This window comes from Ovis aries, chromosome 13, assembly GCF_016772045.2.
Source record: "Ovis aries strain OAR_USU_Benz2616 breed Rambouillet chromosome 13, ARS-UI_Ramb_v3.0, whole genome shotgun sequence".
Classification (NCBI taxonomy): domain Eukaryota; kingdom Metazoa; phylum Chordata; class Mammalia; order Artiodactyla; family Bovidae; genus Ovis; species Ovis aries.
In genome coordinates this window covers 22251640-22267165 of record NC_056066.1, presented here as the reverse complement: position 1 = coordinate 22267165, position 15526 = coordinate 22251640, and the positions used below count along the sequence as shown (strand labels likewise).

Genomic DNA, 15526 nt, shown 5'->3' with positions numbered 1-15526 from the left:
GGTGGCTCAGACGGTAAAGCGTCTGCCTATAACACAGGAGACTGGAGTTCAATCCCTGGGTCAGGAAGATCTCCTGCAGAAGGAAATGCAACCCACTCCAGTATTCTTGCCTGGAAAACTCCATGGATGGAGGAGCCTGGTAGGCTACAGTCCATGGGATTACAAAGAGTCGGGCACGACCGAGCAACTTCACTTCCTTTCTTTCTTTCTTTAGCAAGGAATGCTCAAAATCCTTCAAGCTAGGCTTAAGCAGTACATGAACCGAGAACTTCCAGATTATCAAGCTGGATTCAGAAAAGGCGGAGGAACCAGAGATCAAACTGCCAACATCCACTGGATCATAGGAAAAAAAGGGAAATTCCAGAAAAACATCTATCTCTGCTTCCTTGACTACGTGAAAGCCTTTGCCCGTGTGGATTACAACAAACTGTGGAAAATTCTTAGAGAGATGGGAGTACCAGACCACCTTACCTGCCTCCTGAGAAACCTGCATGCAGGTCAGGAAGCAGAATGAAACACGGATTCACTGAATCCAAAAGCTAACAACTTAAGATTATAAAAATTCATGGCCAAACTGGTTAGAAAAAAAACGTGAAAAACTGTCAAAGCTTACTCAATGAGAAGGAGATAACCTAAACAGCCCTATATTTCTCTTTTTAATGGTATTACAGTTAAAAATCTTCCTCTAAAGAAAACTCTAGGCCCAGATAGCTTTAAAAGTAAATACTGGCAAACATTAAGTAATATTACCTAATTTTTATATAAACTCTTCCAGAAAACAAGAGTAAATACTTGTTTTTAGCTCATTCTAATAAGGCCAGCACTCCTCGAAACCAACACCAAAGCCACTGTAAGAAAAGCAATCTACTGGCCAATATCCCTCATGAAGAGAGAGCCAAAATTTTCTGTAAAATTCCTAAAAGTTGAATTAAACAGTATATAAAAATCATAATACAACAAGACCAAGTGGATTTTTTATACAAACAGCTCATACAACTCAGTATCAGAAAAATAAACAACATAATCAAAAAGCGGGTAATACATCAAGACCAAGTAGGATTTTCCCAGGAACATAAGGTATTTTTTTTAAACACTGGAAAATCACCAACATACTTCATCATATTAACAGATTTTAAACGAAAAACTGTATCAATACATCTATTACGAACAAATAGTCTCTTCAACAAGAGATGTTGGGAAGTCCTGTCAATCAATGATTTTAGAACACTCCTTGACACCATATACAAAATTAAACTCAAAATGGTTTAATGACCTAAAATAAGACATGACGCTATAAGATTCCTAGAAGAGAATGTAGGCAAAACATTCTCTGACAAAAATCTTAACAGTATTCTTAGATCAGCCTCCCAAGGCAAAAATAAAGGAAAAATAAACAGATAGGAATTAATCAAACTTAAAAGCTTTTATATAGCCAAGGAAACCATCAACAAAATAAACAAAAATACCAACAGAATGGGAGAATATATTCACAAAAAATACAAACAAGAGCTTCATTTCCAAAATATACATACAGCTCACACAACTCAATACCTGAAAAATAATACAATTAAAAAATGGGCAGAAGACCTAAGTAGACATCTCTTGAAAGAAGACATACAAATGGCCAAAAAGCACATGAAAAGATGTTCCATATTGCTAATAATTAGAGAAATGCAAACCAAAATCACAATAAATTATCACTTCATACTGATCAGAATGGCTATCAAAAAGTCAACAAATAATAAATGCTGGAGAAGGTACTAAAAAAAGGGAACCCTTCCCTACACTGTCAGTAGGAATGTAAACTGATACAGCCACTATGGGAAGTACTATAGAGGTTCCTAAAAAAACTATGAGTAGAACTACCATATGGATCCAGCAAACCCACTTCTGGGCAAATATCCAGAACAGACAGTAAGAACTCTAATTCAAAAAGATACATGCACCCCAAAGTTTACAGCAGCACTATTTTCAACTGGTAAATAATGGAAGCAATCTAAATGTTCACTGACAGTTGAGTGGATAAAGAAAGTGAAGTCGCTCAGTCGTGTCCGACTCTTTGCGACCCCATGGACGGCAGCCTACCAGGCTCCACTGTCCATGGGATTTTCCAGGCAAGAATACTGGAGTGGGCTGCCATTTCTTTCTTGAATAGCCCAAACAACTCTGAAAGAGTACAATCTTGGAGAGGATAAAGAAGTTATACACAAACACACACAATGTTCACAGATCAGAAAACTCAGTATTATTAAGGTATTAATACTCTACCCCAAATGATCTGTAGATTCACTGCAGTTTGATTCAAAATACCAGCAGTTTTATTTCTAAAAGCTGACAATCTAATTCTGAAATCCATATACAAATGCATGGAACCTAGAATAGCCCAAACAACTCTGAAAGAGTACAATCTTGGAAGGTGGACCCTATCTGACCTCAAGCATCATCATAAATCTATAGTAATCAAGATTGTGTGGTATGGAACAGAATTAGAGCCTAGAAATAGGGCCATATACAGATGGTCAACTGGCTTTCAACAAATGGAGGTAAAGGTAATTTAATAAAGAAAGGACAATCTGTTCTAAAAATGGCTCAGGAAAAACTGAATTATCAATATTCAAATCAGTGGACTTTGATGTATAATTCACATCATACACAAAAATTAACTCAAAATGGATCACAGACCTAAATGTAAAAGATAAAAACTTTAAAAGAAAACATATGTATCTGATAAATGACTTGCACCTGAAACACATAATGCTTCACAAAACTCGGTAATAAAACAAATCAATAAAAAGGGAGAGGTGGTGGATAGATGTGCACACTTCACCAAAATAAATAAATAAATAGCTAATATTCACATGAAAAGATGTTTAACGTATGTATAGGTCACTGACGAAATGCCAATCAAAATCCTCTAGGGTCACCACCGTCCCTTTCTGGATTATTGCAATAACCTCCTAATGGCCTCCTTCCTTTCACTCTTGACTCTCTATAGTCCATATACAACAAAGTAGCCGCAGGTTCTTATAAAACCTAAGTTAAGACCATGTTACATCTCAGCTTAAAACTCTAATGGCTCACGTCTCACTCAAATTAAAAACCTTCCACTGGCTTATACAGTCTTACAAGATTGGCCTCTCACACTGGCCTCTTCTCCTACTGCAACCCCCTCACCTTCCTTTCATAGTACTGTCCCAGCTGCCTGTCCCTGTCTCCACTTGCTTTCATGTTAACCACATGATAATAATCTTAGTAATATTTAACATTTACTAAGTAATACTTACTATGAACCAGATATTGTTCTACTGCTAAGTCACTTCAGTCGTGTCCGACTCTGTGCAACCCCATAGATGGCAGCCCACCAGGCTCCCCTGTCCCTGGGATTCTCCAAGCAAGAACATTGGAGTGGGCTGCCATTTCCTTCTCCAATGTATGAAAGTGAAAAGTGAAAGTGAAGTCACTCAGTCGCCTCCGACTCTTGGCAACCCCATGGACTGCAGCCTACCAGGCTCCTCCGTCCATGGGATTTTCCAGCCAAGAGTACTGGAGTGGGGTGCCATTGCCTTCTCCAAGATATTGCTCTAACTGTTTTAAATGCATTATCTCATTTAATTCCAACAATTATCTCCCCCAACTTTACAAACGACGAAACTGTTACAAAGAGGTTAATTAACCTAAGAGTTAAGTCTGTAAGTGTTGAAGTCAGAATTCAAAATTACAGATGGAAGAAGCCAACTGCACAACCCAAAATATACATGTCAATAATGTCACCTACTTCTTAACATTCTTAAGAAATAAGCATAGAATAAAGAGAAGATAGGATAAAGGACTAAGAGAGGGAAAATCAACATGCTTGATGTAGTCTCAGAGACGTAAAATTGGTTAGGAGGAACCAGGACAATTCAAGTATTTTCAAAATGTAGCATCTAACTAGTTAAAAGGTCAAAGTCAGCACAAATATTACGTAAATCAAAATATGACATTTAAAACTTACTTTTTCTGTAGTAACAGTCAAGGAAGGAACCAATGCAGGTGATGGTTCTGGTTGCTTCTTATGTTTTTGTTTGTGTTTGTCCTTTTCTTTATATTTCTAAAAATGAACAGAAGTAAAATACAATTTAAATTTAAATTATAACTGATATACACATAATAAGATATTTCTTTGTAATTACATTCAAGTAATTTAAAATATTAATAAATGCTTGTCAAAAAAACAAACTCACTTCTAATCAGATATCATTTTATATATAAACAATAATAGTAATATACTGATGCTATTACTACATGTATTACTATATATTACAATATATAATACTACTACTGTAAGTTATATTAAGGTGATTTGTTTTCTTATCCTTGACCAACCTAAAAGATAAACTGAAGTCTACATTTATATCTGACAAACTATTTTTGTCCTATTAAAAATACCAAATGCTGTTGTACAGATTTCATAAATAGTACTTTAAAATTTCTATACACTTTGACATGCACTATCACCTCATAATGGTATCAGATTCCCCAACACCATGCATTAAATTCTATGGCCGATAAACTACAAACCAGTGCAAAGAAACTCAGACAAGAAATTCTTTTTGATGTCTACTCAAAAAATAGAAAATCAGTTATCTCTGCTAAAACTGATGAACTGAAATATAAAAAGAATTCAATTAATAAGAAATTAACTACATTATTAGGAGCCCAACTTTATTTAACATCAAAGTACTTTAACCAAATTGTTCTCCATTGTTTGAATCAGTAGGTAAGCATATTGTGTGTGAAGTTTACCACTGTTTAAAGAGTTAATTCAACTTATTTCTCACAGTACTTAAGTTTAACCATTCAGAGCACTTAATCTATTCAAAGCAAGAATGAATACTACCACTGGCCCTGCCCTAAAAGAGAGAGGGCGTATCAGCAAAACAAAATGTGTACAAATTAAGGATAGATGTTTTACTATAATACCTAAGACTACTGCCCCTTTTTGTTTTTAATTACTGATTTAAGTACATAAGATACCTCTCTATAGCAAGGTTAATAATTTAGAAAAAGAAAATATAAAAGTAACAGTTTCTATTCAGAGTTTTTAGGAAACTTTGTTACTATGAAGTTGTTTTAACTGTGACAGATCATAAGGAATCATGCCTCTAATTCTTTGTATGAGGATGCATATAGAAGTTGAGGAGGCAAGAGCTTTGAGAAGACCTCTATGGCTTTCACCTTTGCTGCCTTAGTTTCTAGTCATCATGTAGAGAGTCAGTTCACACTTTCCTGATAGAGAGGCTAGGCAGAAAAAGAGGCCTTGTGGAGAAGAACTGGAGTTAACCCCAGCCTACAGTCAGCAGCATGTCAATTGAGACATGTAAGTAAGACTATCTTATCTTAGATCACCCAGCCAGCCACCAGCTATGAGTAGACTCATGATTAAGCCCAGCTGATACCATGTGAAGGAAAGACAAATTGTGCTGAGCCCTAACCACTAAAACATGTATACCACTAAAAGTCGTTAAGTGGTTTACCAAGCAACAGTAGATAATTGAAACAAAGCCAGAATTCACAATCAGGTAGGTAATGGGAGTTAATGAAAGTAGAAATTTAAAGTAACACATATTGGAATTTTTGTATTCACCAAAATGACAAATATAACTATACAATCTCGTTTATAAACATGATCCTTGACTGCAGTAAGTTCTATATCAATACTTTTCTCCCATCAAGATAATACAGGAGCCTCTCCATCCTTCTTCATGTTCTACTTCCCATACTGGTCTTTATTCATCAAGGGTACAAGAGCTGGGATAATTTTATATATATTTTATAGAGAATGACGCTGAAAAACAGGATGAACAATCTCTACGGGGCTTCCTTGGTGGCTCAGTCAAGAATCTGCCTACAATGCAGGAGACTCAGTTCAATCCCTGGATCAGAAAGATCCCTGGAGAAGCGAATGGCAGTCCATTCCAGTATTCTTGCCTGGAGAGTCTCATGGACACAGGAGCCTGGTAGGCTACAGTTCATGGGGTTGCAAAGAGCTGGACACAACTGAGAGAATAACACACTCACAAACAACAGCTACAATCGTAGATAGAATAGAAGAGTAAAAAGTAAAGCATACATGTATATGTATGAAAACATGAATGTATGTAAGACATAATGGAATAATACACCACTTTCGTCCTGTGTAATACACCAAGAAATATATGCTGAGACTGTAAATGTTCACTGGGAGAGATTGTGAATAGATTACATCTACAGTATAGGCCTGTGAAATATGAATCAATGCAGTGAAATGACTTTCACACTAAAGAGATAGGCTGATTTTAACAGAATAGGGAAAAAATTCAGGAAAATATTCAGTTACATCTAAATACTTAAAATATGAAAAAGATGGGATTCCAAATCAGCAGGAAAGACTGAAATTATTTAATAATACTAGAAAAAGTGGTTAATAATGTAGGAAAAATGTCTTAAACAAAAAAAAGACAAAATCTAAACAGATTATTTTATAGTTAAAAATTAAAATAAAGAGGCTGAAGAAAATGTTTTTTAAAATTTGAAATTTAGAGGAGGAAAGACTTTTCTAAGCATAAAACAAAGTAAAAATCAGAAACAAAAAAGGTAGTTTTAGCTATTCAAATACTTCTGCATCAATTTAAAAATCATTAAAAAGCTAAAAGCAGAAATAAGTTAACATGTTCTGTATTTTAGTGTTTAAAATGTTTATACATCAGGAAGAAAAAATAAACATGCTATGAAACAATGTACAAAGGGCAATTCACAAAAGAAACAATGAGCCACAAAACAAAAAATGTGCAACCAAGAACTGAAGAACTAATGGCAATATTATTCTATTACCTAAATTTTTTTAACACCAAAACTGCTGGATTTTTGTTTTAATTTTAAGACCCAATGTTGCCCAAGTTACTATGAAACAAGCACTTGCATACAATGCTAAAGAGAATGTAAACATTCAGTGGACCATTTTAAACGTTAAAGAGTTAGAAACCGTACGTAGATACAGTATCTGACTAGTAATTTCATCTCTAAGAAGTGAAGGTTCAAATACAGTTTATTATGTTACTATTTGCAATGAGAAATAAAAACTAAATAATCTAAATGTTCAACAACACAGGTGTGGTTGAAAAAATTATCATACAACCATGTAATGGTCATTTAAAAAGTATGTTCTGAAGGAATATTTAAAGATCTGGTAAAATGGCTAATATGAGTTTCACTTTAAAATTTTATGCAAAGAGTCAAGCTTGAGAAAGAAAAAGCTGAAGATGTAACAGTTTCTGATTTCAAACTATACTACAAACTGTTGGTAATCAAAACAGCATGGTACTATCACAAAAACAGACACAGAGATCAGCAGAATGGAACAGAGTCCAGAAATAAACCTGTATTTATAGGGTCTATTGGGCTTCCCTGGTGGCTCAGACAGTAAAGAAAATGCCTACAATGCAGGAGACCTGGGTTCAATCTCTAGGTCGGGAAGATCTCCTGGAGGAGGAAATGGCAACCAACTCCAGTATTTGTGCCTGGAAAACTCCACGGACAGACAAGCCTGGTGGGATCCGATGGAATCCATGGGATTGCAAAGAGTCGGAACAAGACTGAGCAACTAATACTATATGGTCAATTAACCTACAACAAAGGAGGCAAGAAGAATCAAAAGGGAAAAGATATTCTCTACAATCAATAATGTTGTGAAAACTGGACAGCCACATGCGAAAGAATCAGACTACTTTCTCAAACTGTATACAAAAATAAACTCAAAATGACTTAAATAGAAGACCTGAAACCATAAAACTAAAAGAAAACATGGACAGTGCCTTTTGACATTGATCTTAGCAGACTCTTTCTCGGGCAAGAGAAACAAAGGCAAATATAAATAAATGGACCTATATCAAAATGAAAATGAGAAGCTTTTGCACAGTGAAGGAAATGAAACAGCCATATTTGGAAACAATACATCTGATAAGGAGTTAATATCCAAAATATGCAAAGAACTCATATAACTCAATATGCAAAAAACAATTACAAAATGAGAATTTTTCCAAAGAAGACATAGAGATGGCCAACAGACATATGAAAAGATGCTCAACATTATTATTAATCAGGGAAATGCAAATCAAAACCACAATGATATACTACCTCACACCTGTCAGAATGGCTATCATCAAAAAGACAACAAATAACAAGTACTGGCAAGGATGCAGAAAAAAGAACATTTGTGAACTGTTGGTGGGATTGCAAATTAGCTCAGCCACTATGGAAAACAATATGAAGATTCCTCAAAAAATTAAAAATAGAACTGCCTTATTATCCAGCAGTTTCACTTCTGGGTATTCACCCAAAAAAAACAAAAACACTAATTTGAAACAATATATGCACAACATTCACTGAAGCATTATTTGCAATAGACAAGATATAGAAGTAACCTAATTGGCCATCAATAGATTATGTGCATAAAGATGCTGTGTGTATGCCTGTGTAACACTACTCAATGATTTAAAAAAAAAAAAAAAACTTTCTATTTTACATGAATGGACTTAGATGGTATTATGCTAAATTAAATAAGCCAGAGAGAGAGAGACAAACACCACCATATGACCTTACTTTTATGTGGAATCTAAAAGACAAAACAAACCAAAACGGAAACAGATTCAGATGCAGAGAGTAGGGTGGGAGTGAAAACTTTCAGTTATAAAATAAGTAAACAAAGAGAGGTAGCTATAAGACACACCATAAGGAACATGGTCAATAACACTGCTAAGAACACTGGACAGATGGCTACTGGACTTATGGTGATCATTTCATAATGTATGTAAATATCAAATCACTACATAGTACACCCAAAACTAATATAATACTGCATATCAACTATATTATTTCCATAAAAAATAAATTTAATAAGTGAATAAAAATTTTATGCAAAGAGAGAACAACCACCAGAAGGAAATAAACAAACACTATTTTTTTATGTTAGGACAACTGGTGTCACTCCCAAATACATCACTGTGTATAATTAACAATGAAAATAATCAGAATTTCATCCTTAAAGCAGCCCTGTGATGATCTACTTTTATAGATCAGAAAGGAATGGTTTAAACAAGTACAAAATAGATTCTTATCTATACCGCCCAAGAAACTCAGCTGAAATGAAAACTTTTTTTTAATTTAAAGAAAAAAATAAATAAGGTACCCATGATGACAAACTATAAAAGGAAAATTTGAAAGAGTAGGGGAAAAAAGAAAGATTTAAAGGAAAGGAAAGAAAATGATTCCATCTTAAAAGTATCTTCAGCTACAGAATGAACTACTTTCCCTGTAGAAGGTAGGGACAATACAGTTTTTAACCTAAATTTAGAGCATAATGAACAACAAAGAGACATTCAGTGTTTCCAGTATTCAAACCAGAATGGGAAAATAAATCATTAAAGGAAAATTAAAGTATAAGACAGTAGAGATAATACTTGAAATAAGTTCCTCTCTTCCAAAACAGAGGAATTCGATATCTCAGAGTCTGAGTCAGGGACATGTATCACAGAAACACTGCTAGAAAGAAATGTTTGGTGTAAGTCAGAATTCTAAAAGGAATGCAGTATCGTGCTTGAGGTTATTTCCCCAGAAAAGTTCTAAATTAACAAAGATGTGCTCATATGTAGGAAAGATTTCATTATCACTAAGTGTGAAGAAGAGTTCATCAGGAAGCCTAATATTAGAAATTAAATTTCTACTAAGGAAAAAAGGATCTATGTTCAGTAACTCCCAAGGCTTTAAATGGTGATTTAAAATCACACCAATTTTTTTCCGATGTTAACAATTAAAAATCAAACAAAAACCAGTGAAAACAACAAACCAAACAGCAACCAAAACTGGGGGAATGGTAGAAGCAGATAATACATTAAACAAAAACTAGCAGGCAAGCAGTGAAATAGAAGACTCTAGAAATAGACCAGAAGTTGCCCTGAACTGAACTATAGAATTCAGCTATTAATAATCCTACTTCCTATTAGCTAAAATTCTGAAAATATCACAAAAACTCCCAGATCTGCAGAGAAACTACCTTTTCTTTTGCTTTTCCTGACTATTTAATTTGTTCTTTCTTTACCTAAAGAGTAGTGCAGGCTTTAGAGCAGCAACAGGAAAAGCTAGGGGAAGGGAGAGTACTGACTGTTTGGAAGTAGACGATCTAGGCTAGGAATGAATTATATAAAATCAGAGGGTATTCATAAGTGTGTGAACTATCCCCACACAGTTAAGAGATTAAAATCTAGCATAAGATATTTAATCAAGAATTAGAAAAGAGAGCTGAGCCTGGGGTTCTACCAAAAACTGCATACTGTCCCAGTTGAGCTTGTACACTGCACCCTTGACATTTCCTCTGGAAATCAGAAAGAGACACTTAGTCCTCAAACCCTAGCCTAAAAATGGTGAGAAGAGATTCACGAAATGGTCTTAACTACAGTGGAGCAAATACCTAGAAAGAGCCTCAAAAACATGAGCAAAAAAGGAAAAACTTGTATGGCAAAGAAACTATAGCTGAAAAGGAAATATAAAGAGCATAACATGCAGAAGAGAACCAAAACTCTCAACCTACAAATAAATATAACTCAGCATAGAGGTATTTCTCAAATTGTTCCCTGCTAAGTAAAACTTCACTCTAATGTATGTTCAAAGCACAAAATGAGAAGATGAAACAAAACAGTTAAAAAAACCTCAGGGATTGTAGGAAAAATCAGGGATTGTAGAACCAAAGTAAATTTAAAACTAAAACAGAATTAGTAACTAGAATAGAATCAGCAAGGGAAAAAGCATACATTCCTGAGAATAAAAATATTGCTCTAAAAAGGGCATGAAAAAAATCATAGTAATGCAAATGAAAAATCAGCAGATACGTTCAGAGGGAATTCTCTGGCAGTCCAATGGTTAGGACCGGGTGCTTTCACTGCTGTGGCTTGGGTTCAATCTCTGGTCAGGGAACTAAGATCACACAAGCTCATACAAGCCACACAGCAAAGTCAAAATAAAGGGGGTGGGGTGGGGGGTAGTTTAGAGAGGAACATTTAACAGTTACAGACAACAATAATTGAACATTAAGTATAACTTGTGTCCCTACAGTAGAGAATCCAGTGAATGGAGAACAGAAGATGTAGTCAAACATAAGAGTCTACAAAATAAAAGGGGGGAAAAAAAACCCAAAACAACGCATTCTGAAAAATTCAGTTATAGAATGTTCAATGGCAAGACTTACTGTAGTTAAACTTAGCAGACTACATGGGGGTCAGTGGGGTAGGAGTGTCCCTGGTCCTCCCCACAGCAATAGTCCAGGTCCACTGCCTGAATTCTTAAAGGAAAGAAAGTGTCACCCAATAATATATACAGCCAAGATTCAGTTCAAAAATTAGGACAAGAAGAAAACACTTTCCATTATGAACAAAGTCAGAGAATACAGGTCTGAAGAACGTATTCTTGAAAAAAAGTTACTGAACACTAAAGCCCTGCCAATTTGAGATGATATAAAGAACTCATTGGAGAAGCTGTGGTGGAAGGTAGTGACCATCTAACAAATTTAAATTAAATACAGAACAAATCCCTAAAACAACTGTGAGGATTGTTTACAGAAGAGACTGTCTCAGACCTGAAAAATGCAACATAAATATCTTTAAAAACAAACAAACTGGATGGAAGGAAATGAGAAGAGCACAGGGATATTGTTTGCCTTTCATAGCAGGAGCTCAATATAGACTCTGAAGCACACAGTTAAAATAGTTTGCCACCAAATAGTAATTGCACATAAAATCCTTCCTTGTAGACAAAGCCTGGTTTTCTTTGGCTAATCACTCTCTCAGATTTTCAAGCTCAGAGGTGAACATGGATTATCTAAGTCAATTTAGATAAATCTACCTCCTGAGCCACAGACAGCTTTAGGTCTGGGATAGATTTAGGTCAGGACAATAAAACAGAACAGGAAATTTTCTGTGAGATGGCTGGGAATGTTCTCTCTTAAGGTACTCCCTTGCTGTCTTCAGATACTCAAGTGTTAGGCCGCGACCCCTGGAACAACTGCAGTGACCTGCCAACCATGCCTAGAGAAGCCAAGAGAACTACAAGGAAGACAACAATGCCCTACCGCCACTGAACTGACCACTGCTAAGCTAACCAATCTCAGAAATGCCTCTGAGCATCTTATGCAAAACAGTAAGCCTCCACTGCTTTAGCAAAATTCTGTTACAGTTAAAAGCATCTGAACTAGAAGGATGATCTTACTTTTCAGTGATTTTTTTGTGTGCTTCAGTATATCCACAATTAAAGATAGAAGTTTAAGGAAATAATATCTGTTCGGATAAGGAAATCTTATATGAAGTTCAATTTATATATTTGCTTCACTCTCTTTTATAGAGCCAAGTAAATCTAAGTTTAATATTTTTTTAAAAACCAACAGTATTGCACCATTTTAGTATTTTTGATTGTTCTAATCATCCTTTCAAAATCTATTAACTATCTATTTATAAAAATCTGGAATGTTTACTTAGTAGTAATGATGGCTATTTCTGGATGGTGAATTCTGGAGTTTTTTAATTAATTTGCATTTTTAAAAATGCTTTGCCTTATTATTATTTTTTTTTAATAATTACATATCCCTGGTGGCTCAGGCGGTAAAATCGTCTGCTTGCAGTGCTGGAGACCTGGGTTCTATCCCTGGGTCAGGAAGATCCCCTGGAGAAGAAAATGGCAACCCACTCCAGTACTCTTGCCTGGAAAATTCCATGGGTGAAAGAACTTCATAGGCTATGTCCATGGGGTCGCAAAGAGTCAGACACAACTGAGCGACTTAGCTAACAAAAAGAATGGGCTAAAATGAAGTAGAGACACCTAGCTATTCACCAAACCCGTTTCTTTCCCTTATTCAGAGTATAACTAGACATTTCCCAGTTTCCTTTGCAATCCAATGTGGCATAACTGAGTTCAGGTCAATTATAATCTGAATGAAAAATGACATGTGCTGCCTCTGGGCCTGGTCTTTAATAGCCTTGAGTATTGAGTGTCCATGCTCCTTCCTCTTCCAGGGATTAATACAAGGGAACACAGCAGACACAGAACCAACACTGAAAAGAAGGCCGAGAAGCAAGAATGGAAGCAACCAAAAGTCCTAACTCATGGCTTGTCAGAAAGCTGTTAATCAAGAACATCTGTTTTGGATGTCATTGTGAACGAAAAATAAACAATGTATTAATCCTCATAATCTGAGGAGTATCTAATGTTAGGAGATAATTCTTACCTAAGCCTCTGCTCTTTCTTTATGTCTTGCAAATAAATAAGGAAATGACTTGTCCATCATCTAAATTATCTTTTCAAGGTTGTTTGTATAATGAGCAGACTTAAAAGACAGAATGTGTACCTTAGGAACAAAGGGCAGCCACATTTACTATTACAAAATATTCAGGTGCCCTAAGCTCAGGGTTCTACTGCAACAGACTGCATGAGCAGCTGTCATCTGGCCCTCTTTGCTCTGCCCTATGGAAACTGGGTCTTGGGGGAATTGTGCAAAAATACTGATACTCTGGTTACTTCTACTGCTTTAAGTAATAAACTATACTTTATCTCTAATCCAAAATTCTCTTGTCTGCTAACTGGCTACCTTATAAGTAGGGTATACCTTATAGTACCCCTTTCACAGTTCTTGACCTTCTGGTGATAGGAATGTAATGCTGTTAAGAGACATGGCTTTCTGGAAAAGGAAGGATAAGTGCTTCAAGGGCCAACTAATGGGATATGAGGGAAGCCTGTGGGAATGACTAACAAACACATTGAGCAAACCGTATGCTCAATAAAGCAGTAAACGATTCTTCATTTTATTGTCTGATAATGAGGAAGAACTGAGGAGGTGGCTGCTAAAATCTCCTCCAGGTTAAAGGAGATTATTATACAGCAAAGGGGATATAGTCAATATTTTATAATAACTATATAAACTTTAAAAATTATAAATCACTACACTTGCAACATATGTAAGACTGTACATCAACTACAATTCAATTTAAAAACAAACAAAAATCCTCCAGGTAGGAGATTTTCTCACCAATCTGGCAGCTGGCTTCAGTTTCACCCTACCATAATAATAACTAATTTCAATACTGAGTCACCCTAAGTGGACAGAAGGTTCCAACCCTTTCAGATAACAGTTATGGAATTGCTTATCTACACTGAGCATGAAAGGAAGGAAACTGGCAAACAATCACTATGGGCAGAAACAAGGTGAATCATAGGAATCCTGGTTGCCTTGGAAAATGCAAGTGGAGGGGTCTGTATGTTAAGGAACAATGGACAGTTGGACTGTCTCACAGCTCAATACCTCCTGCAATCTATCCTATCATCTTTGAATTCATTTAGATGAAAACAGAAGACTTCAGTTCTGTTTTTGTTTTGTTTTGTTTTTTTGCAATGGATCTTGGTTGCTATAAGGCATCTTTGGTCCTTCCTCTCGTGGAAATTTCCCAGAGACAGACCAACACTTTGTGTGAAATAAGGAAGCTAACACTGTCCCTCTTTAGTACCCCACAATCCCTAGGGTAGTACCCCACCCCTTTTTGAAAAGCAGCTATGAGCCTGTCCATGGGCTCTTTTCAAAATCAAACCCATGGAACAATGTAGCTCTCAAGCCTGTGATGTGTATTAGTAAGTCAGACTAAACCATGTGGCAAGGGCCCAGAAATTCCTCACTTGTCAAATGGAAATGGTATATTCAAGAACACAACTGGCCTGGCCCCAGCAGCATCTCAGCTTCGTATTAAAAAGTGGCAGCTACCTTCGTTCTTGTCACCTGATACAAAACTACTTGTTTAATGGGGATCTCAATACTTTAAGGCCACCTGACACGAAGAGCTAACTCACTGGAAAAGACCCTGACGCCGGGAAATATTGAGGGCAGGAGGAGAAGGGGGCGACAGAAAGTGAGATGGTTGGATGGCGTCACCGACTCAATGGACACAAATTTGAGCAAATCTGCAAGACACTGAATGACAGGGAAGCCTGGAGTGCTGCAGTTCATGGAACTTAGTTCACTACCTAGTTCAAATAAACTAAAACCAAATGATGGGCAATGGGTTCCAGCAGCTATTCAATCTCACTACCTGCTAAACTGATCCAAAACTGCACAAGGAGGCAGAATTCAGACGTTCTGCATTTTGATAATTCTGAATGTTCTGATAATGGTATCAAAACATGTTTAAACCCTAATCTTCAGATTCTATTAAGTATGTAACCTTAAAAGACAAAAGGCACTTCACAAATGCAAGTATATTTACCTATTCTGGATTATCCCGTAGGCCAACTGTAATCACAGGAATCCTTAAAAGTGAAAGGAGGAGTCAGAAGTAGAGAATCAATGGAAGATTTGACTATGGCAGACTGATCAGAGTTACAACATTGCTGGCTTTCAAAGGAAGTGGATCATGAGGCAAGGAAAGTGGGCATACTCTGGAGACTAAACAAGTTAAGGAAACAAACTATGTAAACACATGAA

At 36.0% G+C, this 15526-nt stretch overlaps 1 protein-coding gene across 49 annotated transcripts in view; it reads right to left on the bottom strand.

Annotated features, from left to right (window-relative positions):
- Positions 1–15526, bottom strand: part of MLLT10 (MLLT10 histone lysine methyltransferase DOT1L cofactor) — a 213522-nt gene that overhangs the window by 94094 nt on the left and 103902 nt on the right. For all 49 annotated transcript variants that reach the window (XM_027976600.3, XM_027976601.3, XM_027976602.3 and 46 more), the window contains one exon: positions 3995–4090. In XM_027976600.3, the coding sequence (XP_027832401.1) occupies positions 3995–4090 (96 nt within the window). The remainder of the gene's footprint in view (positions 1–3994; positions 4091–15526) is intronic.